Genomic DNA, 26,977 nt, shown 5'->3' on the forward strand with positions numbered 1-26,977 from the left:
AAATCTGAGTGAGCATCTGAAAATCAGGGGAGGGCTGACTTTAACACAGGTGACTGCCTCTCAAGTCTTGTACCTCTCACAGGTTCTTGCGGTCTGGGAACCTGTCTTTCTGAGTTTGTAGGGATGCTATGATTGCCTGTACCAGGCCTAGCCTCCAGATATCGTTGCAGGAGATATCACCCTTATCCTGGATGTGGTGGGATAACTAGGAGTGCAATGCCCATGTTCCTCCTTGATAGGGAATTCTCAGCAGGAAGAGATTTAGTGATGCTTAGGAACAGAAAACAAAAACAAAACAAAAAACACATGTCACTTGGTGTCTACAGGGCATTGGTTTCAGCCCCTTATCTTCATGAGTCCCAAAATCTAATAGGGCGCTCAAATCTCCTTTAACAAATACTTTCATATTTGTGTCAAACCTGTGCATTACTCCTGTAGACTTTAACTCTGTCTTGATTACTTATAATAACTAATACAATATAGATGTGAAGCAAATGGCTGATAGCATGACTTAGGGAATAAGAACAAGGAAACTCAGCTCATGCTCAGTGCAGAATGTTTCTGACCTATGGCTGGTTGAAACCATAGATGAGTGCCACAAATAGAGTAGACCAGCTGTGTGATGATCATTAGAGTCCAGGGGTAACAGTGGATTTTAAGTTCAATTCTGATTCAAATCTAGCTATCCTGACTTACTATTTCTGCGATGATGACCACAGTGGGCCACCTCCTTAGACTTTTTTTTTAATAATGAATCCTTAGTCCTATGATAAATTTATTATAGGACTAAAGATAACTGTTTCAGATCAAACCTGTGAATGTTGTATTTACACACCCTTCTTGGGGTATCTGGTGCATGCTAGTGCCCAATACTGACTGAGTGTGGCACTCACCAGTGTTTCTGCTTCTGTGTTCACAGGAAATTGCACACAAGAGAAATGGTTGCTGGCAATGTAGCCAGGCAAATACCTTGAAAGGCTGCAGGATTCTGTTATCTTAGTATTGTAGGCAGATTATGGATGTGGGAATGGTCTGCATAGCCTGGATCATACCATTCATGTGTGCCCTAGTATCAGGCTTGGCAATGCACCTTACCAAGAACTTGGTGGATGCTTGAGATGGAGAGTTAATACCCATGCTTAACATGTGAAAGCAGCAAGAATTGAGCACAATTGATGTTTTCTATCTCATTAATAAAGATGGCTCTGCAGTTTATCATGTTACAACTAGCTGGGTAGCCCCAGGGAACTTTTTTAGTTTTCTCACTCTTGAATGGGAGACTGAGGATATGATTGGCAGAGTTCAGAGCTACTTAATAAGCTCTTAAGGTGCAGCCTAGCATATATTGAGTAGTCAAAAATTATTTATTGAGAATCTACTATGGTCCAGGAATGGTACAGAGACCATTGATTCACTCTCTAAATACACACTGTCTTGAGTGCAGGGGATTCAGCTATAAAGAAGAACCAACTTTTTCCAAATAACATTTCTAAAGTCCTCAGCTGGAGAGAGCTACTGGAAGCCACACCATCAGTTAGCAGGTTGGCTGAGATTTCAGCTCAGGCCCGAAGGATTCGATATGTACAGTGACACTACCCATCGGCAGCATCCCCCTCCTCCATTGCTCAATGCCAGTGATTGTCGTTTTATGGGAAATGAACATATTGGTTTAACAGATACTAAAGCAAGAGAGTGGACCGAAATATGTCATTTTCAGACATTTTAATTTGATTTATATATCTCAAAAACTAATTTATATTCATATAATGCTTTCATTATAAAATATGCAGTGGTACAGAGATTTGTGTGAATATGGGAATTTAAAAAAAATTGGTTTATAAATGGCCTGGAACAGGTTGCAGAAGCATCATCAGTTGCTCTTTTTTAATATATCTTGAGCATGCTATGACACATCCTGAAATAATTTGCTTCTGAAAAAAAAAAAACACAAAAAAAACAACACCACTCTCCTCTCTGTCTTCCCCCCCCCAAATGTAACTGTAAATATTACTTTGATGTATGTAATTGCTTCAACCTTCTATCTTGGAAGGAAGGCTTCTAACCCTTCCATTTCTCATCTCTTGCTTTTGTCAAGAAATAAGAAAAACAGACTTAAAATGCATTATTCAAATGCGTGTAATGTAAACATTAAAGAAGTCTGAGCACAGCTACAAATTTCCCTTTTCTTAAAATGTTTGTGAAAAATAACTTGTCTATTCTGTCTTGAGGGCATTGGTTTGCTGTGCAGAGGGAGTTCACTTGCTCCAGCATGCCTTAGGATCTCAGAGATGTGGCAGAGTGGTACATGGTAGGGCCTGGAGAACACATGGAGAAGATTGGCGTGATCTAGGTGAGGGTGTCAGCACTTGATAGATAAGGAGGCCTTCGGTACTGCTGGGAAGAGAGACCACCTCCGGAGGACTTGGGCAAGTCACATGTTCCAAGCACCAGGTTTCAGTTTAGTGTCTACAACCCATTATCCCAGTGGGTGGACTGTAGAAGAGGCCCTGGCCAACACAGCTGTGCAGACCAGGGCCCCATCAGCCAAGGTGTGGTCATACACTAGCTGTCTGGCCAACCCACCTCAAGTCCTTTCTTCACTTGCATGAAGTAATCCAATGAGAATAACATTGTTTTTGTGTGTATGAGTCTGTGTGTATGTGTATGTGAGTTTATGTGCGTCTCTCTCTGTATATGTGTGTGTGTGCATGAGTCTGTGTATATTTGAGTCTCTCTGTATGTGAATGTGTGAGTCTGTGTGTGAATTTCTCTCTTTCTGTGAGTCTATGTGTGTTTCTCTTTGTGTGATGCTGTGTATGAATGTGTGTGTCTGTGTAATTCCGTGTGTGTGTGTGTGTGTGTGTGTGTGTGTGTGTGTGTGTGTGTATGTCTATTTCTGTGTATGTGTGGTAGTCAGTTTATCTGTTATGGAATTAAAACTTTCACTCCTCTAGTAATAAATAAGTAAACATTCTGACCTATTTTTCAGCAGAGAGAAGTTCTGGAATCTCAAATCATCGAATCCTTCTTTTGTTGTCCTTTTGTTGCCCCTGGGATGAGAGAAAATAGATTATATCTGGGAAACAGGAAGAGCTGGAGGAAAAAATTAATGAAGTGCATTCATTCATAGAAAGAGCCCCCCCCCCAGTCGGATTTGAGTAATTAATGCCTCACACATCTCTCTAATATTCTCTTTGCATTTCCACTGGGGCTAAAAACACGTTTAAAGAAACTTAATTACTTAAAACTGCTTTAGAGGTCAGGATTTGGGATGGAGGAAGTGCCCAGGTCAAGGTGGAGATGAGGCTGTCTCTCTCACATCGATGTCATGATCACAGTTGTCTTCTCCAAGCCCCATGAGTCCCTCCGCTCATCTAGAAAGAGAAGAGCATGGACCTCGGCTGTGAGCTTGACAGAAGGCTCATAAGTGACTGTGGGGACAGCGACTTCAGCCAGGCACACGTCTAGCTGCTTTACTGTGTCAGCTGAATTTGAGAAAAATCCAGAAAACTTCAGCCCACATAGCAAGGCAGACTATTTAGCAAGCACAGCTCTGATCCAAGTAATGTTTAGGCACTCTGTTACAGCATTTTCCACAAAGAGATTAAATGATTTTAAATTGAGTTAATTTGTTAAAATTCATTAAATACATTTACTATCATAAGCCTTCATTGTTATGCATCTTTAGCTCATCTAATTAGTTCGGTTCAGCATACTCTCTTTTTTTTTGCAGACATTCCCTAGGCTTTATCAAATGCTTCTGGGGATTTTTTTTTCCCTTGCACAATTGCTCGATGACAACTAGTTAGCTAATCTAACTTCACAACCCTCCTCTTCTGTCTGCCTGGGCTAACTTGTTTCTTGGCCCTTGAACACCTTCTACTCCCCGCCCCAAAGCCCTTTCTGAGATGTGCCTTGTCTTCCTGCTTCAGTTTCGATCTGCTTCTGTCAAGCATCCCATCCCCACCCTGACCTTGCAGGCTTCCTCCTTCGTGACTCCTGGCTGAGTTTTTATTTCACATTTCTATTTACTTATTTGTGTGTTCTCTCTCTCTCTCTCTCTCTCTCTCTCTCTCTCTCTCTCTCTCACACACACACACACACACACACACACACACACACAGAGAGAGAGGGAGAGGGAGAGGGAGAGGGAGAGAGGGAGAGGGAGAGAGAGAGAGAAAGAGAGAGAGGGGGGGGGAGGGAGGGAGGGAGGGAGATGGTGCTTGCCAATACATGCATATGCATAGGCCAGATGTGGACATCAGTGTCTTTATTTACTGTGTTCATGTGCTTATCACACACATAGCATGTAGGTTGAGGTCAGAGGACAAACAACTTCAGGGAATTAATTTTTCTCCTTCTACCACGTGGCTTCTGGGGAGGTCAGATTTGGCATCAAACACCTACACCTGCTAAGCTACCTTGCCATTTCTACCAATCTCTTTTATGGGGGCGGGGCAGGATCTCTCATTACATGTGAAGCCCATCATTTCAGCTATACTGGTTGGCCAATGAGCTTCAGCTATCCATCTTTTTCTGCTCCTCCCAGTGATGAGGTTATGAGTGTGTGCAACCATTCCCTGCTCTGACATGCCTTCTGGGATTCCAAACTCAGGTCCTCAAACTTTACAGCAAACAGTTCATGCACCAAGCCATCTCTCCAGCCCCTTACTTTTGTGTTAATGTATAGTTTGACAGAACCACCAAGGCTCCATCTCCACCACCGCAGAGACTTGAAGATCTCTCTTCCTGGGCCTGGGTTTGTGCCTGACCTACAGTGGGCCTATGCGGGCATGTGGGAGTGCACACAGGACTTTGGGCCATTAGGACAGACCTGAGGATCACCTGAGGTTCCCTCCCCACCTGGCATTTTGTGTGTAGACCACAGGATACAACATGATCAGTACATCGTGAAGGGAAGGGATTGTCACTGTGGGACTTGATCCTCTAGTTCATGAATTTCAACTACCAGTTCTGATTCTTTTCCATTTATCTAAAAATGATTGTATGATTGCATTATCCCTTGTATCTTTTTTCATTATTATTTTTTGTTTCATTATTATTTTTCCTCTTGAGTAAAACTGATTCATAAATGTAATCCACACATTGGTGTTTCTTCTAAGTTCTGGACATGAATGAACAACTGTTTTCTAGATCTTTCTATTGGTATCCTCTGACTCATCCAGGCCTTCATTCTTGGGAGACTTTACTGTGCATAACTTAACTTTTAAATGATCATCCTGGGCACTGAGCATGGGTGTTCCCTCTACTCACTGCCATCTCACAGGCTGAGAGTGGAGAGTGGGTTCTAGGCGAGCAAGCTGGCTGGTGGCAGAGCAGGTGCTACAGGTCCAGTGATTAGCACATCCCATCTCTTGCCCAGGTGTTAGGTTGCTGCTGAGGAGGCCAGGATGAGCAGGCCAGCGGAGGCCAAAAACTGAGAGTGTACAGGAAGGGGGCTGAGGAAAGGAGAGTGGAGGATGGGGAGGAGGAGCTTTTTTGAAGGGAGTTAGTCAAGGCAGAGAGTAACAAGCTTGAAAAACAAATGGCTGCTAGCTGCCTGCTTGGCAAGCAGTTGAAGTCTGTTTTTAAAATGCTCTCAGAGAGCAGGGGTCATTAACAGGCTTCCTCCCGTTCATGCCTCTCTCTGCCTTAAATCACTCCCTAGAGCTCCCTCAGGTTTTAGACATGTACACCAAACAACATCAACCAAAACAAAACAGCTGTAAAAAGAATGTCTCAGATAGCCCAGAAAAATGTTATCACAGGATTTCCAACATGTTTGTTTTGTGTTCAGTGGAAATTTGACCTTGGACAGGCATGGGCACTGAAACTGTGCTTGCTGGTGCTGTTTACAATAGTCGTAAGAGTAGATGTGCAGATGTGCATCCCGTTAAAGACACAGTCATTTGGGGCCCCGCTGAACTCACCCAGTGCATCCCACCTAAGTGGTAAAATAAATCACCGCTGCATTCTTAAGCTGCTGGTCTATTAGCTTGTCACTGTCTTTAAGCGTTCCCCAGGGAAAGAACCCATACTAAGTTGTTACACACAGGACTCTGCATGCTCCAGAAAAGCTGGAGGTGCCACAGGTTTGAAAAACAAAAAACAAAAAACAAAAAACCAGACACAGAATCAGGGGATCAATCAATGAATTTCATGGCAATCACCTCCTACTCTGTGGAAACATACATTACTTCCTCCCTCGCCAGCTCAGCTTCCCTTTTGGCTATCTCCTCCTCAGTCCAGATTCAACACTTTCTGCATAGGCTACCTTTGATTTCCTCTTTCCCCTTGAGCCTTCCTCCTGCATCCTTGTACAGTAGGGTCCATCTCATACTCTGTTACCACCTGTGTGTGGTAATTTCAGTAAGAATGGCCCTCATAAATAGACACACACATTCAAATGCTTAGTCACCAGGGAGTGGAACTCTTTGAAAGGATTAGAAGGATTTAGAAGGTGTGGCCTTTTTGGAGTGGGTGTGGCCTTGTTGGAGGAAGTCTATCACTGGGGGTGGGTGGGTTTTCAGTGTTCAATAGCCCACGCCACACCCAGTCTCTCTCTCTCTCTCTCTCTCTGCTCTCTCTGCCTACTTGTTCTTTCTCTCACTACCAGGATCATTCCTCCACTGACATTAGAGCCTACTTCTGCAGGATTCTGGCATATACTGAAGACTGGGTTAGCCATCTGTCACTCTAACTTTGTCTAACCATCCTACCACCAGGCTTTCTTAGTCTACTCATCAAGTTTCCTTCTTTCCCACATAATCCATGATGTGGAGAGAAGGCCACATGGAGCAACCAGAAAAGGACTGGCCAGTGACAGCCTCATTCAGAAAGCATTTCCAAGCAGAAAAGCTGTGGCTTTCTTCCACCCAAAGAGTAGAACAGCAAAATGGCGGAGCCAAACAAACCAGTTAGCCATCACCCCACACCACTGCTAAGATGCTGTTATTTGCAGGGCAGGGACTGTTCAGTGAAAAAGGACATGCAGTGTGGCTCCTTTTAACCACTCATTGCACTTCCGACCACGCACACCTGGGACTGGACACGGACTGATCTGGACTGCCTTCATGGCATGCTTGGGAAACACACACACAGTGGCTCACCCTAACAAAATGAGGACTCACCAGGATGGAGCCCTCTTACAGCCCGTTGTTATATGTAGGCAGTCTTCACTGTCGTTACAGTGCACTGAGCAACACTGTACGATTTCTTACTCTGGTCTTTCACCACCTAACAAAATACCCCACTTCCCAGGGGCCTTTCTATTCCCTGGGGAAGTCCATGAGATTTTCTTTCTTGGAATTCCCTAAGGGGTTTCCCCTTCTTTAGGCAATGTGTCAAGTCTCTCGTTGAAACTGGCTATGGACTGCATACACCCAAACAAAAATTCTCTGAACTCGAGTATTTAAAGCTATCTTTTCAGGAAAGCTTCTAGAAGCTTTTCAAAGGCAATTGTAATCCAGCTTTTCAATATGATTTGCACAAAAGCCAGCTCATTGGGCCAATGACCTTTTATTTTATTTATTTTTCCTTTGAATATGAGGTCTTTCTATGTAGCCCTGGCTGTCCTGAAATTTGCTATGTAGATCAGGCTGGCCTAGGACTCAGAGAGATCCATCCACTTGTGCTGGAATTAAAAGTGTGGACATCATAAACTCAAACTTCCCAGCTCAGAGCATAACTCTGCTGTAAGGAAGCATGTGGTTTCTAAAAAGACACGGTGACCCTCTGGGTCCCTGTAAAAGATTCCTACAAGCCCCTTCCTTTTCATCACCCAATCATCAAGCAGTGTCTCCTCTCTTCCTTCCATGAACCCTGCCACCAGACCACTGGGGAGGCAGAGCGGAGCTGCTTCTTGGCTTCTGGCCTCTTTTGATCATTGAGTGCGTGATAATGCTTTATCTTTCTGCAGAACCCCGGTGTACAGCACCGGCTTCTGCTCTTGTCAGACAGGGAGCCCTTCCTGGATATCATTGTTGTCAAGATTTTTCCACTGCTATTTGTGAGCTTTAGTGAGCTCACATCACATTTTGTTTCCTTCTTAGAAATTGCAACCTGTACTAGTCGTTGATGGCTACCAGAGGGCATGGTGGTGATGAGAGAGTACAGAGATGCAGTCAGCTGGTCAGGTTTCCTCCTTTGAGGCTATGGTCAATGTGTGAGCTGGAGCTGGATTCTCATCGGAAAGCTCAGCTGGGAAGGGTTTGCTTCTCCTCACCTCTGATGCTTGACAAGATGCAGTTTCTTTCAACTTGATAGACTAAGGGTCTCATTTCCTTACCAGATGTTGGTTGGAGGTTGCCTGATGGGTGGCACACCCCAACTCCACAAAGTAGGAATTTCTGTGCATGAGACTATTCCATATCCTACCTTATACATCCCTTTATCTGACTCCATGTTTGTAGTTTTGAAAATATCTTTTGTAATTAGTGGGTACGTGTATGTAAGGTGCTTCCTTCAGTTCTGTGAGCTGTTTTAGGAGGTTAATTGAACCCAGAGAAGGTATCATGGGAACCCCAATTTATAGTTGGTCACAACCTGAAGCTCGGCACTATCATGTGAAGTGAGGCAGTCTTCTGAGACTGAGTCCTCCATCTACGAGGCCAGATGCTTCCTCCAGATGGCCAGGTCAGAATCAAACCTGGGGCACAGCTGCAGGCACAGCTTCAGGCAAAGCTGGAGTTGCTGGAGAACTGAACTGACGACATGTTGTGTGTAGAAACAGCACCTCACACTTGGGGGAGTCACATGCGCTGTGCTGAGCACAGTGCGTGAAGAAGCGAGAGAGCACTCATCAGCCTTACTCACACCTGACGGCGGGGATTGCACAGAGAGAGCAAGTTTCATGATGTGGAGACACGTAGGGGAGTTTTAGTCCGTCTGTTCCACACGGTGCTTACGCTGAAGAGACACAGGAGTGGAAATGACCCTTGAGCAACACTGGGGTCTTACAAGCCCACAAGCCCAATCAGCCAGGCTCTTTCTGCAGCCCGTTTCAACCATCTGCAACCCTCTGTACCTGGGAGTTCAAGTCTGACAAGGTTTTCAGCAGGGCCCAGCAAACATCAGAACGGCCTGTCTCTCTAACCTCCGGCTATTGCATGTGAGATGCCAGTGTGATTACTGTGGTAGGCTGTGTCTGTGCTGCCAGGTCCCCTGAAATAGTCACTGCAGTAGTTGCTAGAAACTTCTCCAAGTGCCAGATGCTTCTTGGTTCTTTCCATGGGGTCCCTTGGCAGTAACAGAGGTATGCGTGAATTTCCTTCAAGTATAAACTCCTGCACACAGCTCCATCTAAGCACAGGAAGAGATTAGTGCTCTCTTGAGCAGCCAGGCTAATGTCAGGCTAATCACAGGGATGTCATTCTCCAGGTCCCATATGCCTCACCTGCCAACATGCTTGCACCACCATCCAGCTTAAAAAGGTGGAGAGCCACACAGCCTACTTGCCACCATTTTTTTTATTTGTTTGAATTTGAGTACACTTATTTTAAAAACATATTTTATTTTAAATTATGTGTCTATGTGTAGGTAGGTGAATACGAGTGCAGAGGTTAGAGGTATTGGATCAACTGGAGTTGGAGTTACAAATGTCAGCTGCCTATAACTTGCTTATTAGGAACTGAACTTGAATGCTCTGAAATGTCAGCACACACTTCAAGTGTGGACCTACCTCCCTAACCCCCTCAGATATACTTATACATTGCATTCTCTCAAGCTCACGAAGCCCTACCATTTACTTCCTACTATTTCATATTTTTCTTCTAGTGGACTGGACCCTGAAAATGTATTTGGCAGCCTTTACAGAGAAGCATGAGATGAAAATCTACTTGATAATCAACTGACCACAGTGAGAAGCTGTGGTTTTCACCCTTCTCCTGTTTACCCCTTCCTAGTCCTGTGATGGGATGGTTAATTTTATGTGTCAACTTAACTTGCCCATGGTGTCTAGATGCCACTGTGAAGATGTTTCTTCATTGTGATTAACATTTCCAAGATCTCAGTGGACTCTGAATCCAGCAGATGATTCACATAACACACCCCATCCTCTAAAAGCTGATGGCCCTAAGAATAAAGACCATTTTCCTGAGCACTATGTTTGGATCTGGAAAGGCTCAAGTGCAAAAGGCTTCTTTACCATCCTATCATCCTATAGGGAGGTGACGGAAGCCTTAGGAGGTGAGACCTGGTGGGAGGAAGTTATGTCATTGGGAGTGTGTCTTTCAAGGAGGATATTATGACTCCCATCTCCTTCTTGTTTCTCCCTGCTTTCCAGTCTCCAAGAGATGAACAGACCACCTTTTGCTGAGCATTCCTGCCATGATCTACTGTCCTGTCGCAGGTCCAAGCAGTGGGGCTAGGAGACTAGTATCTGGTTATTCTGACACCATCAGACCCAGACCCGATAAGCCATTCTTCCTGGAAAGTTGATCTCAGCTAATTTGTTACAATGACAGAAGAATGATTGACATGCCAAAGAAAGAATTCTTCATCAAAACTGTCACAGGAAAAGCTGTCAGTAACCAACCTGATGCCTTGAGGAATTTGGATTCAAGATGACAGTATCAACTGTTAACCTAAATCTCCAAATTTAGGTTAACAGACGGGTAATCTTAGACTTGCCAGCTTTCACAAACTTGTGAGCCAATTCCTAACAGTCTTTGTCTCTGTATTTCTGTTTCTCTTGTGCACATGCGATCACCACCACCACCACCACCACCTCCATCCTCACCACCACCACCATCATCGTCATCACCACGATCACCATCATCACCACCACCACTACCATTACCACCACCACCATCATCACTACCTCTAGCCTCACCATCACCTTTCTCTACTTATGTAACCCTAACTCTACATACATCTATATCTATCTACATCTTGAAAATTCATCCATTTGGAACTGCATTCAGAGAGAGAGAGAGAGAGAGAGAGAGAGAGAGAATGGGTGGGGACCATATCACTAAGCAATAAGCACCTCTCCTCTTACAAAAACTTCCCTTTGTGAGCTGATTGCATCCTCACAAGCCCTCAGAGTAGACACTCATCTTGTACCCATTTTGCAGAAGTAGAGACCAAGACTCAGGGCTCTAATTACTGAAGCCTTGTAGTTAGATACATCTTCCCTTAAAATGTGTGGCTCCCCTGCATAGAGCCCAAACCCCAAGCATCTGAGAGATGAGGGAAATGGACAGGCCATGAGAGAGTTGGGTAAGGATCTCTGCTTGTTTCTACTGAGGAGAGCCTGGCAGGTGAACTGGCCCCATCATCAGGTTGACATACCACCACTGTAGGCTGCTCTCTTCCCCTCTGGATTGAAGCAGCCAGCGAAGATAGAGTGAGTGCTTGGGTCTACACTACACATTCATCCTCCAGATACAGTTGCAGCAATGAGATCATGCCCCTATATCTTGAAGGAAGCTGCATTTGCTAGGAGGTGGATACCACCAAGGTCTCATATCAAATCCTTTCAGAGACTTCAATGCAATAAGGTACTGAATCTTATTGTGTCCCAGCCCACCAGGAAATCACAATTAACCAGTGATAGGAGCAGTTCCTGCTTTACCTAGGAGTAGAGTTAGAACAGAAAGTGAGTAAATAACTTCACAATAAGCTAAATTTCTATTCTGAAATAGCTTTACGTCTGGGGTATTACTCAGCGGTTTAGCTCCTCCCGTCTGTGCTGAATATATCCACAGTGCGGACTATGATTCCAGGACAGCCAGCTACAAGAGAGTGAGAGATTAATTGCGTGACACAGCCCAGAACCCTAACTATTCCACTGACCCGCACCATCTCAATTTATTAGTTCAAGAGTTATGAGCCCTGCTTCCTTACCTATAAAGCCAAGGGATGATGGGCCAGATGTGGGGGCACATGCCTTTAATCTAAGCACTCGGGAGGCAGAGGCAGGCGGATTTCTGTGAGTTCAAGGCCAACCTAGTCTATATATCTCAATATATAGGGAGACTCTGTCTCAAAAACAAACAAACAAACAAAAAATAAACAAGAAAAACACAAAACAAAACCAGGCAATTCGCCTAATTGTGTCATTCATGATGGATTGCTATCAATCATGTCCTGGCCACATTCCTGGCTCTGTTTTAAACAGAGGAGAGGAAGAATCCGGATTCATACTCAGCTGAATTGAGTAGAAAAGTCCCAACACCCTATGCTAAGAGGGGTGTGTACATGTAATTTGCTGAGAACTCAGCAGCATTAGTTAGTCAAGTGCCCCCAGCTTATGAAAGCTTCCTTGATCTTTCATTCAGACTGAAAGGCTCTTTCGTTGATCTTGACACCAATCCCTTTCTACTCAAAGATCCTCCACAAATTTCTCAATCATTTCACCTCTTTAGATTTGTTTTACAGTACCCATGCCAGGGAGGTGGAGCCTCTTGGTGGCCTCAAACGTGGTGAGTTGAAGCATTCTCATTCTCTGATATCTTCTCTGGCTATGAATCCATTTCTTCTACTCCCCTTGCCTACCTCTAATTCTTCACGTCTTCTCAGTCATTTTCCCTTTCTAATAACCTTTCCTCTAGGTGAATGTCCAATGCTGAGCCTGTTGGCTGAATTGGTACTTGCTTTTTCGTGATGACTGTTATAATTCCCGAGAGCCTACCCCATCCCAGATCTCAACCCTCTCCTTTTTGTCTCCGAGTCAAGGGAGTACCAGCATCCTTTAAGTCTGATGTTTTTCCTCAGCTGAACTGAAGTGGGAAGCAAACCCCAGTGCCCTCTTCCAGCCGAAGATTTCCCGACTAGTGACTGAGTATTAGATTATTTCTTGTCTGAGCCCATTCATGCTGCTCTAACAATTAGCCTAGAGCCTTCAACAATAAACATTTATTGTGTCAACAATGAAATATATTAGATGCCATCTTTTCACTGAGGGAAGAGGATTAGTCTTCCTGAGCTCTTTGCACACTCATTGCTGAGGATGTAAAATGAGATGTGTTGGAAATAAGGAAGCTTGCATTAAGTGTTGACCTATAGTCAGGAGGTAGCTCTCTCTCTCTCTTGACTTGCTTCCCTCCCCACAAATATGCTTCCTTTGGCTTCCCTCACTCAGAGAGATCCCTGTGGTCTCTGTTGAAATGAGTCATGCCTCAGTTCTTAGTCTTTTTCACCTGCAGAAGTCATCCTTTGTAAATGTATCTTGTACCCTAAACTCTAAGACTCCAAATATTAGGGCCTTTTGTTATCCTGTCATACAGAATAGCAGTAAAGGAAATGCTCGTACAGGAGAAAATCAACAGATAGGCATAGGAACTTCTAATTCTCATTTACTAAGGCAAAGAGCAGTTCCAGAATGTTCTAGGCTAGAGCAGCTCTGCTTCTGGGATACAAAGAGAGAGCAGAAGGAAGGGTCTAAACTTAACTCTTCCCTTCCTAGAAAGGCCCAAAAGAGTGATTCTCAGAGCCTGGGGCTGGGGAAAGGAGTGTGTGTCATCTTCTCCTGTCTGAACTTACAAATGAGAAGGGAAATAACTAAACAGGGCAGAGAGAAAGTTGCTCCATATCCTCCACGGTCCCTTCATTTGGCCTTGATTTCCTTAGACTTCTAACCAAGCCTCCTTGTGTCTTTTAAGTGAATGTCCCTCACTGAAACTCCCGAGAAGTGAAAGAAATATGAGAAAGAAAAACTAATTTAGAAAATAAGGAAGGAATGCTGCCTCCTCCATGGCAGGTTTCAGGAAACCCCATAAACCCTTTCCCGAAACCCTCCCTTTCCTCTTTTTGTTTAAGGTTCGATTCAGCAAAAAGAGAAATGAACCAAGACAAGGAGAAGCCTATGGCTCATGCTTAGGAACGCTTCCTCCTCTCTGTTCTTTCTTGACTGTCAGGGGATAAAGTGGCAAATGGTCACCAGTGTGTGTAAGAGCACACGCAGTCACAGCTGCAGGCTACCCTTTTCACGGGCCTGCAGGTATGTTTAGTGTAGAAGTTACTTTGTAGATGGTCATGCCCCCAAGATCCCATATGTAAAATAGAAAGCATGGGAAAACCAGTACATACCATAAAAACAACCTTTAAAACATCTCCTAAAAGCCTCTTTGATTTGTGCCTGGTGAGTCTACCCTAGTAACAACTATCCCCTCCCAAATAAAAGGACACAACTGACTTGTAGTGTATATCAGTGACAGTGGATACCGAGAGAACAGGAAGAACTTACAGAGAAAGTCACCTAGGGAATGAGCTTTCCCTCTGTCTTCCAACACAACACTTCTGACTTCAGAAGGTCCAAGGAAAAGAAGGAAATCAAGGTGGAGGAGGGAAATGAGAAGCTCCAACAGAAGCTGCTTGCCTCAGTTTACCTTCTTCCCTTGGAGGTCACTGGCATTCACAGTGGGACCCTCGCCCCTTCATACCACATCTCATCTCACTTGATCCCATACATCCAACATCAGATAGTCAGGGGCCTTACTTTAAAACTTGGTTTTTCCATCACCTGAACATCTGAACATGGAGCACAGGCCTTCCACAGTCTGAACCTTAACACTCTGACCTTCTTTCTCTCTCTGTAGCCTGAACTTCACACATTCATGGCATCCATTGTGAATAACTGGCCTATCCAAGGTACATCTGGCTTTCCCAGTGTCTTTCTAGAAGCAGAAAAAGCAGTAGGAGTCACAGTCTGAATCTTCCTACAATTTCTACAAGATCCATGGATTAACATTTAACACATGCCTTCTTGTTCCAGACATCTTGTTTGAGCCTCTCAGTAACTGAGTGTTGAGGGAGCTTAAGTCGCCTGTCCTTATCTTTCAGTGAAAAGATTAGATTTAATGCATGTCCACGTTCCCAGCTCTGAGAGTGGGGACTGGCCCACAGGAAGCCTTTAAGGTGACTAGGCTGAGCCTTAATACAATTCTGTCCGATATACCAGTCCAAAGGAGAAAGTGTTGGTTTAAAGTAGGTTCCTAACCTCAGGAAATCCTGTGGAAGGGGATGGCAGACTATGGGAGCCAGAAGGGCCAAAGACACCATGGGAAAGCACAGAGTCAACTGTTCTGGGCTCATGGGGGCTCACAGAGACTGAATCACCAACCAGAGAACTTGAATGAGACTGACCTGGGCTCTCTGCTCATGTGTTGAAGTGGTTTGGTCTTCTTGTGGGACTCCTGGCAGAGGGAGCAGGGCCTGTCTCTGACTCTGTTCTCCGCTTGTGGGACCCTTTTCTCCTGCTGCACGAAGCCTTAATAGGAGAGGAGATGCCTAGTCTTGCTGCAACTTAATATCCTATGGCTGGCAGATATACATGGAAGGTCTGAACTTTTCTGAAGGCAAGGGAGACAGAGTGGATGGAGGGGGAGGAGGGTATGTTAGCGGGAGGAACTGGGAAAGAGAAGGGAGAGAGGGAAAACTGTGATCAGGCTGTGAAGAAATTAATTGATTAATTAATAAAAAAATAAAGTGTGTTCCTACAATAAAAGGTAAGGTACACACTGAACCTTGAAAGGTAGTTTACAATTCTGCTTACTTAGAGCATTACTTGCTAAGCCACATTCCTACTTTACAGATGGAGAAAAAGAAGCACAGAGAGGCAACAAATATTGTGCATGGCTGCACAGCTGTACCACTGCACATGTTTGCACAGCTGTATCACTGCACATGGCTGTACAGCTGTATCATTGCACATGGCTGCACAGCTGTACTACTGCAGGATTCAAATTCAGACCCGTCTGTCTCAAAGACTGTTTTTTTTTTTCTCTCTCTCTCAATTTTATTATACTGGGCTTCATGGAAATGGAGAGTGGCTAGGACCCCAGAGTCCCCTCGGAATTTGTATATCTTTCTTTGAATCAGTTCCTTTCCCACACTGGTTCTGATGAGCTTTGCAAGCAGATCCATTTCACCATGTGTCTGGCGACACTAGATTTCAAACCATTATCAAAAGGTAATCAAACCTGGAAAGGCAGCGCTGAAGCTAATCATTATAATGTGTCTCCCCCACCCCCATTTGTGCCTCTCTGGGGCTTTTTAATAGCATCATTTGGCACTGGAAGTATTCAGCCTTTGCTATGTTTTGAGAACACTGTTGGCATTAAATGAGATAATGCATGCAATATGCTTAGAATAGCATTTGGAATAGATTAAGTCTTCAATAAATAGTTAAGCTTGCAATCTTTATCAAAGTTCATTCAAAATCTTTTCCCTCTTTAGTTTGTATTGTAAGAGGAAGTGTTAGTGCGTAGAATGTAGCAGTGAGCAGAACAAAGATGGACATCTCCCCTGAAATGAAGCAGAGGGGACTGTTGTCCGCAGAATAGAGAAGGCTGCCTATAATGGTTTGTAGAATGACCAGAGCTGTGAGGACACATTGGAAGATGATGAGGCACTCTCAGGGAGCCACAGGTCAGGTGCAAAAACAACAGTACCAGGAAGCCAGGTGGAGCTGGAAGGAAGGTAGGAATATTCTGTGGCATGAGGATGGTGGACCTGAGAGGGTGAGGATGGGAAAAGGCCCCATGTCTTAGCCAAGGTTGTGCAGGAAGAGCATCCAGGGCCAGCAGACAAAACCCCCAAGGAAGCTGTATGGGTAGTGGTGGATCAAGCAGGGAGGCCCACGTGGTTGACCTGGAGTAAGTTCAGTGAAATACTGCAAAGACAGTGTGAGAGTTTCTAAAACAATCAGAGCAGGTAACAGGCTCTGTAGTCTCCGAGAGACTGCAGAGTGAGGCTCCAAATAAATGAGCAGTCCATGCAGCATCTAGACCAAGGCACAGACTATCAACCATGTGTCCATAGGATCCAGTGACTGCTTTCTGAAGAGCAGATGGTCATTGGAGGATGCTACTGTGTGAGTATGCACCCCAATGTTCATGTGTTGGAATATTAACCCCTTGACTTACATGATAATGGTATTTGAAGATGCTACTTTTGGTTTATAATTAATATTAGCCCAGGCTATGGCTGTAAGACTACATAATGGCATTTGTGGCTTCATAAAGAGAGAGATACCCAGCGCATTTTCTCTGTCTTGATATGTGATGGTCTCGATGATGTTCTGAGGCAGCAAGAAAGCTCTCACTGGATGCAGTACCATGCTCTTGGACTTAACAGCCTTCAGACCTGTGAGCTCGGGAATCTTTCCTTTGCAAATTTTGTGGCCTTAGGTATTTGTTACAGTAACAGAAAGCCCATGAGACAGGTGATAAAGGAAGTCTTGAGATAACTGCAACAAGCCAAGTAGGAGATGACACTAGCCAGGACTAGAGCAGAGCAGGGGCGTGTTCTCCTAGTAAGCACAGCCATAGCTGAGACTCTGAAGCACTCTCCTGTGTTACCCCTCCCGAATCCGCCCACAGAATTCATCTCTTTCTAACAGCCATTCTCAGTTATTCGAGGAATTACACTCAGGCTCGATAGACGGCGTTTGCATCTCATCTCTCAGGGGTGGAAACTTGCTTCCATGTGTTCCTTCTCAGCTTTGCATTTAGTGATATCAAGTTGATAGCCTGGCATGGGTCAGGGTAGGATATTTACAGAAATCAGCACATGCTCCAAATCAGGATTTAGTTTTCTTAACACTGCACACCAAGAACCTAGTAGAGAAACTGTTAATGAAGCTGTCTTAATTTTCCAATGTGTCATGTCTATAGCTGGAGTCACTATCACAAACATTGAAAAGACAGTCTCACAGCGTTCAAAACTGTTATCGAATTCAGTGAAGATTTGCTTATTCTGCAGTGAATGAGGGAACTTCTGAGATATGTCCATTGTCTCATTATTGTTTTACTTATTAACATAAAGGAAAACTCCCTTTCCTTTGTATTGGAAAGGAAATATTGATGTCCGAGCTATCTATACTCATTTGTCAGTTGTAACCATAGATTTGCTAAGGATATGAGTTCAGTGTGGATCGATGAAGTCACTCTGGGGGAATCAATTAGCTATGGCATTGACAGTAAAGAACACTGCATATTTCATTATTATTTGTAGGTTGCATTCTGTAAATCTTTTATAATAGTAAAATGTATGGGAACGTGTATGCTTGTATAGATACATACACATTTTACCACTCCCCCCTTGAATTGTTTGTTAGACATTTACCAACACCACTGGCTATCCCACTTTGCACAGCGCCATGGTGGGAGTAGTTCAGGCCAGCACCGATTATTCCCGGGATGTGGCACATTTTGGATTAGAGCCTGAACTTCATTGCTCTGGGGCCACATATTTCACAAACTCTAAGGTTGGAAGAGTATTCATGATTTCATGCTTGGGGTTGGTGCAATGTGCAAGCTAAATCCATTCTCTCTCAAGTTTAGGGACCCAAGAGGAACACAGCCATACATCGCCCCCTCCTTAGTCATCCCCTGATGTGCCAAAGTCTTTAGTATTTTGTTCTGCAAGTTCAACGTACTAGGCTCTATCTATTGTTTATATCTAGAGGAGCTCTAAATACAAGTCAGACCCAAGTTCAAGTTTCTGTTTCTATTTCTGCTCTGTTAGAATCTTAGTTAACAGGATTGATGTGAGCAAAAGGAAAGAAAAGATCTAAACTCTTTTTTTTTTTTCTGAACCACAGCATACAACACGGTTGTAAGATATTGGCTTGTCATTAGTGGGACTAGCTAGTTACATGAGCTTCTTGCCCACATCCAATTTTCTGTGCTCAGCACTTAGTAGGTATGCAAGCTCTGTCATTAATTAAACTGTGACAAAATAATAGCTAACCTTCCTCAGAGGATTAAAAAGAAAGTGTAAACAAATTTTACAAAACTTATTAGTGATCCATAACCCAAGACAACCGTTGGAAGTAACAGCATGCCCTATTCTTCCAACTCAGTAGTATTTTCTGTTCTCTAGGCCATATAGCCTTGAAATAGAAAGAAGAAAAAATAGGCCTTATTTGTTTCCTGGAAGGTGCACTTTGTGACTCAAAGCCTTCACTCTTCTTGTGGAATAAGTGCAGTGGGGTGAGAGGAGCGCCTCATGCTTGTGTTTCCCATCCTGGACTATATATAGAGAGGTATGAACGGTATACTTCCCAAATCAGAACTGCAGGCATTTTTGTTGAGGAGCAAAGAGAAAAGGAATACCAGTGGAAGCATCAAGAGCTGGAGACAGTCTTTTAAAAAGGGAAGCACAAATCAACTCTACCACCAGTATATCCCACCCTTAGGTCCACCTGAAAGAAATACAAATGTCTACATCAAGACCCTTGTACCAGTGTTCTTAGTTATATGAGTTACAAGAGCCAAATGGTAAATGACTTAAAAGTCTATCAGTTGGTGTTAGAACACATTGGGGTATACTCATGAAACGGGATGCTGTTTTGCAATAAAACAAAAGAACTCTCACTCATGTTGCCACATCAGCAGCCTCAAAACATTAGACCGAGTGAAAGAAAGCGCCAGGCACAAAGGCCATGTAAACACTGCTATGAACTGTCAAGGGAAGGTTAAAGTAGATAAGCAGTTGCCTAGGAAGGTATGTGGCAGTGGGGGTGGGTGGGAGTGGGTGGGGGTGGGTGGAGGTGTTGGTGGTGCTGGAGCTGACATGAAATGAACATGAAGCATCTTATGGGGATGAGGGGAATGCTCTAAAGGCTGATTTGTGGTGGTGGTTACACAGTCTGGTAATTTTGCTGAGAGGCCACCAAATTGTATATTTTGATCCTGGTGGATTTTAGGGCATGTGAAATATCCTGACTCAGTTTATATTTAAAAGGAAGCTCAGCCTTTAGCTTCGAGCAGCCTATGAGTGTCTCAGGTTCTTCCCCAACAGAAAGTTCCTGTTATCTGTGTTCCGCACATCACCTGTCACTCCACTGAAACCTGACAACACCCAGTCCTGCCAGAGCTGTGCCTCAAGGAGGTGAACCCTGTGGACCATGAGCTGTAATTCACGCTAACAATGTGCAGCTCCCTCTGAAGCCATCCGACTCTTTTCACGCCAAATTAGAGTTAAGCATAGTTATCACCCGTTAGGAAAATAAACTCGTTCTGGTTTGGGGAGCTTTGTGTTTTCAAATCAGTCAGGCTCCTTGAAGTGCTGCCAGTAAATCAGCAGTGGAGACAGATGGAATCTGTGGGCCTGGGTTCGGCAATAATGAGATGGTCAATACCTTGTTGGAAATAAAATTAAACATTATGAGCTACCGTCCCTCTCGGAGCACCTTGGCTGCTCTCTGTGTGACAATGACCTTACTAATTGCTTATTAGTGCGCGTTTTATTTCTGTAAGAAGCATTGGCAAGTGTGGTGGAAGGGCTTAGGAGTTGGGCAGGCATGGAAAGAAGGAAGGAAGGGAAGGGAAAGGGGACCTGCAGGGACGTGCGGAGTTGACGACAGGTCTCCATCATGCTCACAACACCAAGCGGCAGCTATAAAAGCTATCTGCATGGCGTTCTGTGTAGTCCGTGGAATCTAAGTCACCCCCCCCCCATAGAGCTGCCTGTCTTATTTGCATTTTTAAATAAGGAAACTGAGGCAAATGAAGCAGGATACCCGGCCCCAGTCACACAATGAAACTCGACAGCTGCAGGCCTAGGTGGCGTCAAGCCTAGAGACCGCCCTACAGTGTTAGAACAAGAAGAGGAGGTTTCCACCATGGTCCAGCTTGCTAAGAATGTGAGCTCTGTGTTACCTGGACATTTCTTCTTGCTCCTGGTCTTCATGCCAGTGATCTTTTGAGCAAAAAAGGACAGAGAAAATGACCAAGCTTCTGTCACATCTTCTCACCCCTGCACGTTTCATTCAGACGCACAGGACTCTCATAATGAGAAACAGGAGGGGGCACTTGTGGCATTGACTCCCAGACCACTCAGTCAGGCAGCAGCCATAGCTCCCTCCATTCTTGAACCACATCATTTTCCCAAGCCTTCCCTTCACTCAGGACAACCACTTTTTTTTTTTCTGCTGAAGTTGGCACCCAGAGTATCTCTGTCAACATAGGGTCAAAGATATACCTATCACGAAGTCACCTCACACAGACACTGACTGAAATCTCAAAGGATCCTTGGTGATTTTGTCAGCAATGTGCATGGACTCCCTCTGACTTCCCTTTCCTGACCCTTACCTTTTTCCAGCAAGACACCGGTCACTCTCCCCCTGGTGTGCAGCATCTCATTTGAATAAAACTTCTGCCTCAGCCATGAGCTTTCCCACACTGCCTCATTGAGCTAATTCTATTTGGCAGTGCTCATGCCTGCCCCTCTCCTATGGCCCTGATCTTTCAGGGTGCTCTGTACTCACTTCTTTTATAATGCTTGCTGTTATCATACTGTGTCTGCTGGATTATTTGCCTCTGTATCCCTAAACAAAACAAACGTAGATATAAGCCCCTAGAAGCATGCTCCCTGGAGAGGGTGGACTATGAGCAAACCATTCATTCCAAGGATCTGCTTAGGCATCCAATTTCTAGCTCCAAGCACAGTTGCTGGAGATAGTTGGTACTGGAGGATGTTGTGAGAATAGATGGTTGGGTCTGCAACTCAGTCTGAGAAATCTGACAGTAGGGCCTTTCCACCCCAGGGTCCGATGGTGTTCCCTTTGAGTCAAGAGCACAGTCTTCTCGGTGAACTTTCTTTGTACTTGGTGATAAATTTCTGCATGGCAGCCCATTATCCTGTGATTAGACACTGGTGCACCACAGGTGGGAGAGGAATAATGCTAAGAGTAATCAAACTCAAATTTTCGTGGTGGATCAGCACTGTGCCACAAAGCCTGAGCCTTTCTGTGATTGTGATGTTGAGAAATAGATGGGGGCAAAAGATTCTGAAATCACCCTTTTATTGGAGCAAAACAGGACTTGGGATGTGTAGTCAAGGTGACTATGGCAGGAACAATAGCTGCTTAGGGACCGGGGCTGGGAGTAGTCGGGGGAAGAAGTGTTCCCATGGGAAATTTGAGTCCTTCAGATGTGAGGATGGAGGATCAGAAGTTCTTGGCTGTCTTTTTGAGCCCCCTATCCTTCCACTGGGTGAACATCATACAGTCAGACTATGAGAAACATTACCCCATTATACAGGTAGGAAAGTTGAGCTCTGCCATCAAACAGCTTGGAAAGGATTGATTCTGGGAGACAAGTTTGGGTCATCTTATTTCAACCCCGTTGTCTCCAGAAAAATGCATCAATTTCTTCTTCTTTTTCTAAAGACACAGGGAAATGATATCTTTATTTGAGTTTTTTATTCATGAGGAAGCACAGCTGGATACCCGGCACTGTGGGGCTCTCCCTCCCTCCCTCTTCTGAGCTACAGTGCCTTCCATCTCCTCAGAATCACGGCTCTCCTGCAGGCAGTTCCCTTAGACAGACCAGACCTTAGTTGATTTTTATTCTTTGCTTTGCTTAAGTTGCCCTTTAGATCATAACTCAAGGTTATATACTAACGCAGATGAAATCAATGCCACCTCTCATGAGTCTTCCCTGAACTTACTGGAGTTTCAAATATTTGTTTGTGAAATTATTTCGTTTTCTCCAAATGAACGCCAAGTGTGTAAAAGGCAATGTCATTTTTTCCTTTTGTTTTCCAAAACATGGCAACCACTAGAATGATTCTCCTAACATTGAGATCAGAGCAGGCAGTGTAGGCTTGGGTGGCCCAGGGACTTCAGAGAAATGGATATGGTCTCAAATATTAGCTCCCATAAGATGGGTGGAGTTGGCTTCTGTCTGCACATCCTTCCCTGGGGACAGCCCTGCCTGTTTCCTTCACAGTATTTTGCTCAATCATGAGTGGATCTTATGGGAGCTGACCTGGCCAGAAGGAGGAAGGAGGAGGCTCACCTCTGGACATACTGGTAAAGTGAGGGTCAAGGAAACAGTGCTCACCTATAGTGCAGCCTGATTCCTACAAATTCTAGGAGCTGAGAGTGAGCACAGAACCTCTGGGGAAGGTGGGGAGACACTGCACCTACCAGGCTGGGGAAAAATCTTAGCATAAGACTTAGCCTTTAGCAATCCTCTGGGGAATTTGCCTACTCCCTACCCAGTGGAGGGACTAGTATTGCATCAGCCCACCTAGGTAGGTTTCAAAGCAGTAGTGTCTAGCCTACAGAGTATGGACAAAGCATCAGGATGTAGACTGGCTGGTGATCACTGTACTGCTCCAGGGGAAAGGCTTTCACAGACAGTGCCACTGTCTCTCCCAAGACTTAAGCATTAGCTCCCACCGGGATTTTCTACAATATACTCAGGTTTTTCAAAGCTTCAGAATAGAAATCAACCCTCCTGTTTAGCCCCCAGCAGGGATTATGATGCTGCCAGCCAACCACAATTCCTCCTCCATGACGGGAGAAAGAGTGCATTGTTGACTCACTGAGAACTTGGGGAGGAAGATGTAGGAAGACATCGGAAGACAGTAACTTAGGAACGGGGCAGAGAATAGCCCTCCCTGTTTCTGCACCAGGAAACTTAGTTCTTTTATATGGAAACTCCTCAGGCTGTGGACACTGATTAAACTTTGTCTTTGGGTTGGGCTTGCCTTTTATCTTGCTCCTGTGCCTGATGATGTTGTTCCAACAACTCTGCCTTTGCATTGCATTTGCTCATTAATAAGCTGCTAGCACATTCCTTGGTCCTCACTGGGACTTAGATCATTCTATGAGATAAGTGAGAGAGTGTGTTCCTGCTCCTCACATGGAGAAGCAAGTGGAGGCTGCTGGTCTCCTGGGACTGGCCCAGCTGCACAGCTATCGAGTGACAGAGCTGAGATCCAACTGCATTTGTTTAGCCAGAAGCCCAGGGTTATTTCTAGCCTTTCTTTTCACTATATACCAAACCCTGAGCTCTATTTTATGGACTTGGGAATTATGGAGTCACTCTCTCTGCAAATGGGCTATGAACTCTGGGAAGGGAGAAGCCAATGCATTGAATACAGTGGAAGAGGGAAGGATTAAGGTCGCTGGCTTGAGGTTATACTGTTCTCATTCTCCACTCATACAATTTGAGCATCTGTCATTTTCATTCATATTAATTCATTCATTGATTAATTTTCTCAGTCATTATCTTACACATGAAAGCACCCATTCATTCTTCCATGTATTTATTAATCTATTCTTTCATTCATAAATTCCCACTCTTCCTTAGTAATTGCACCAATAAGCCACTTTTTTATGGGGTATCAGCCACAGGCCAAACACTATGCCAGGCACTATTATCCTACCTGAGTCACAGTGGACAGCCCATTATACTAGGTAAGCAATACTGAGGATGATATTTCTCCTGTAAGTCCAGGCCATTTATCTTTATGCACGTTGCTCAATGAATGAATAAATGGACAAGCAAATGAATAAAGACAGCAATCATAGTATTTGGAGAAAGCGTCAAGGAGAAGCAGAATAAGAGACTTTCCAACCCACATTGCCTTCTGCTTACACAATAGCAACAGTGCCAGATGCCATGGACGCTTTAGGAAATCAGTGCCTCCCAATCCACTCGTACAGCTTAACGCAAGCCTCTCTCTTTCCTTTCCATTCCCTCCCTGCTCCTCCTGATGTCAGGCAGTCTCTGGGTCAACACGATGAGGTCAGCCTCTGAAGAACTCTACAGGATATAAGCAGAGTCTGAGTGACCCCTGCCCAGACTGTATTGATTGAAAAGCATTTCCAGCTGCCTAAGGTCCAAATCCTCTCTCACGAAGGCCAAGCACTCCAGATGCCTTCTGTAGGAAGTCATTTAATTGTGTTCTCTGCCGGGTTGGGTAGCTCTAGCTATGAAGGAGGCTGGAAACTAGAGACAAGTGGCAAAGGAGATATTGCTTCTGCCCCAGATGCTCAGATGAAGAGAAAGGAAATTTAATGACTGAGGAGGAGAGATAACAATTATAGATTATTTTTTTGCAGCTCATTATGTGATCTGAAAATACAATATATACTTTGTAGATAGATAAATGAACAGGTAGGTAGGTAAGGACTTAGGTGAATTGAAATAGATACATTTGATAGAAGGTACTGTCATAGTTACTGCTCTATTGCCATGAAGAGACACCATGACCAAGGCGATTCTTATAAAATAAAACATTTAATTGGGGGTGTGCTTATAGTTTTAGAGGCATGGTGGGGAGCATGGGAGCATGCAGATAGGTACTAGAGCAGGATATATATATATATATATATATACATATATATATATATATATATATATATATATATATATATATATATAGAGAGAGAGAGAGAGAGAGAGAGAGAGAGAGAGAGAAAGGAGAGGGAGAGAATCTGGGCCTACCAATGAACTTTTGAAACCTCAAAGCTAACCCCCAGTGACACATTTCCTCCAACAAGGTCAAGGTTACACCTAAAATCCTACTCAAACATTCCGCTAACTAGGGATTAGACACTCAAATAAATGAGCCTTTGGGGACCATTATTATTCAAACTATCACAGATGTCGAGTATAAAACCAAAAAAAAATGTTTTAATACTCCATGATAATTTTACTGATGTTTGGTTGCATGTGTTTTACTAATGGCTGATTAAGTCCCACCACCAAACAGAGAAGACAGAAAAGGAGAGAAAACAGACCAGGAAAAGGGAGATGTAACCACAATCTTGTTTCCCTTCATTGCCAAAGCTTCTCTGTGAGGTAGGACTGATGCTGTTCAGTATGTTCTAAGCCTTTTAGAGCAAAAGCATTTTAGAAGTTGCCCATCAGATGCCATGGAGCTGGTGGGCAGTGGACAAGGACCCAAATGGTTATCTTCTGAAGTTTGACTTTATATTCGAACTCCTAGCCTTTTATTCTGAATATAAGGATCTAGCTGTTAATCTGTCTGTCTGTCAACCTACCTACCTACCTATGAATGACCTGATTTGTGGGTTGAGTTACAGTGTTAAACAGTGGTTGAAGTCATGGACAGATTTGCAGAGGGGTCACTTGCTGTCTCTAACTGGATTTTTTATGAGCACATGAAAACTAAAATATCCAAAATGAGACTCATATTTTGAACCTCCATCTTCCCAGGATCTTCCAATATCATAAGGGATACCTTCTTTTATCCATTTTGCAGCATAAAAACCCAGGAGTCCGATTCTTCGAAAGTTTAGAGATATTTTTTCCCTCCTGTCTTAGTCTGCTTTGTGTGTATATAACAGTATCTGAGGCAATTTATGAGGAAAAGAGATTCATTTGGCCCATGACTGCAATGTCTAGAGAAATATAAACAATATTATACCATGTCTGATGAGGGTCTCCTGGCTGGCATAGCATGGTGAATGGTGCCATCACATGAGGTATGGTTGGGGAAGAGAGATGGAGAGAGAGAGAGAGAGAGAGAGAGAGAGAGAGAGAGAGAGAGAGAGAGAGAGAGAGAGAGAGAAGAATGGAAGGAGAGGGTCCATTGTGAACTACTATGCTTCTGTGAGACTTGATACACTCTGAGATACCAACATTAATCTCTCCAAAGATGGTGATGCATGCTTTAATCACCTTTCACTAGGTCTTCCTCTTAAAAACCCATTGCCTCCAAATATCTGTACATTGGAAATCAAGCTTCCAGCACAGGAATCTCTGGAGGACAAACTAAATCCAAACAACAGGCCCTCCTAACTATCTTTTGACCTGTCAACTCCACCCAACCTCTGTTCACCATCATCATCTTAGCCTCTCACCCAGTCCATGGATGGAGGAATTCCCATGAACAGTTATGTCAACCAGTGAAGTCAAAGTTAGGACTGTCATTTTTCAAAGAAGGACAGTGAGACCGGTCTAAAGTCATCTATGCAAGTTCATTCAGATAGAGCAGGGTCCAGACTAATGGACTCATCCCGAGCCCTGCCATTAAGAATCATGTGCCACTTCACTTCTTGGCCATTGCTCGTTTCTCAGGGGTGTCAGAGCTTAGAGAAGAACAGGTCACCATAATTGTCAGTAAAAGGCTCCTGGAAGAGAGGGGACATTGAGGAGAAGACAACTGAATTTTTACCCCCCAATAGTGGTCCCCAGGAAGCTCCAGATATAAAAAGAAACACTTGGTGGTCACTTTGGGAGATGTCCCACATGTTAGCCCTGGG

At 44.1% G+C, this 26,977-nt stretch overlaps 1 protein-coding gene across 6 annotated transcripts in view; it reads right to left on the bottom strand.

The window, feature by feature from the left end:
• Positions 1-26,977, bottom strand: part of Clnk (cytokine dependent hematopoietic cell linker) — a 241,106-nt gene that overhangs the window by 88,903 nt on the left and 125,226 nt on the right. For all 6 annotated transcript variants that reach the window (XM_076546189.1, XM_076546190.1, XM_076546192.1 and 3 more), the window contains one exon: positions 2,979-3,050. In XM_076546189.1, the coding sequence (XP_076402304.1) occupies positions 2,979-3,050 (72 nt within the window). The remainder of the gene's footprint in view (positions 1-2,978; positions 3,051-26,977) is intronic.

This window comes from Peromyscus maniculatus, chromosome 10 (assembly GCF_049852395.1).
Source record: "Peromyscus maniculatus bairdii isolate BWxNUB_F1_BW_parent chromosome 10, HU_Pman_BW_mat_3.1, whole genome shotgun sequence".
Classification (NCBI taxonomy): Eukaryota; Metazoa; Chordata; class Mammalia; order Rodentia; family Cricetidae; genus Peromyscus; species Peromyscus maniculatus.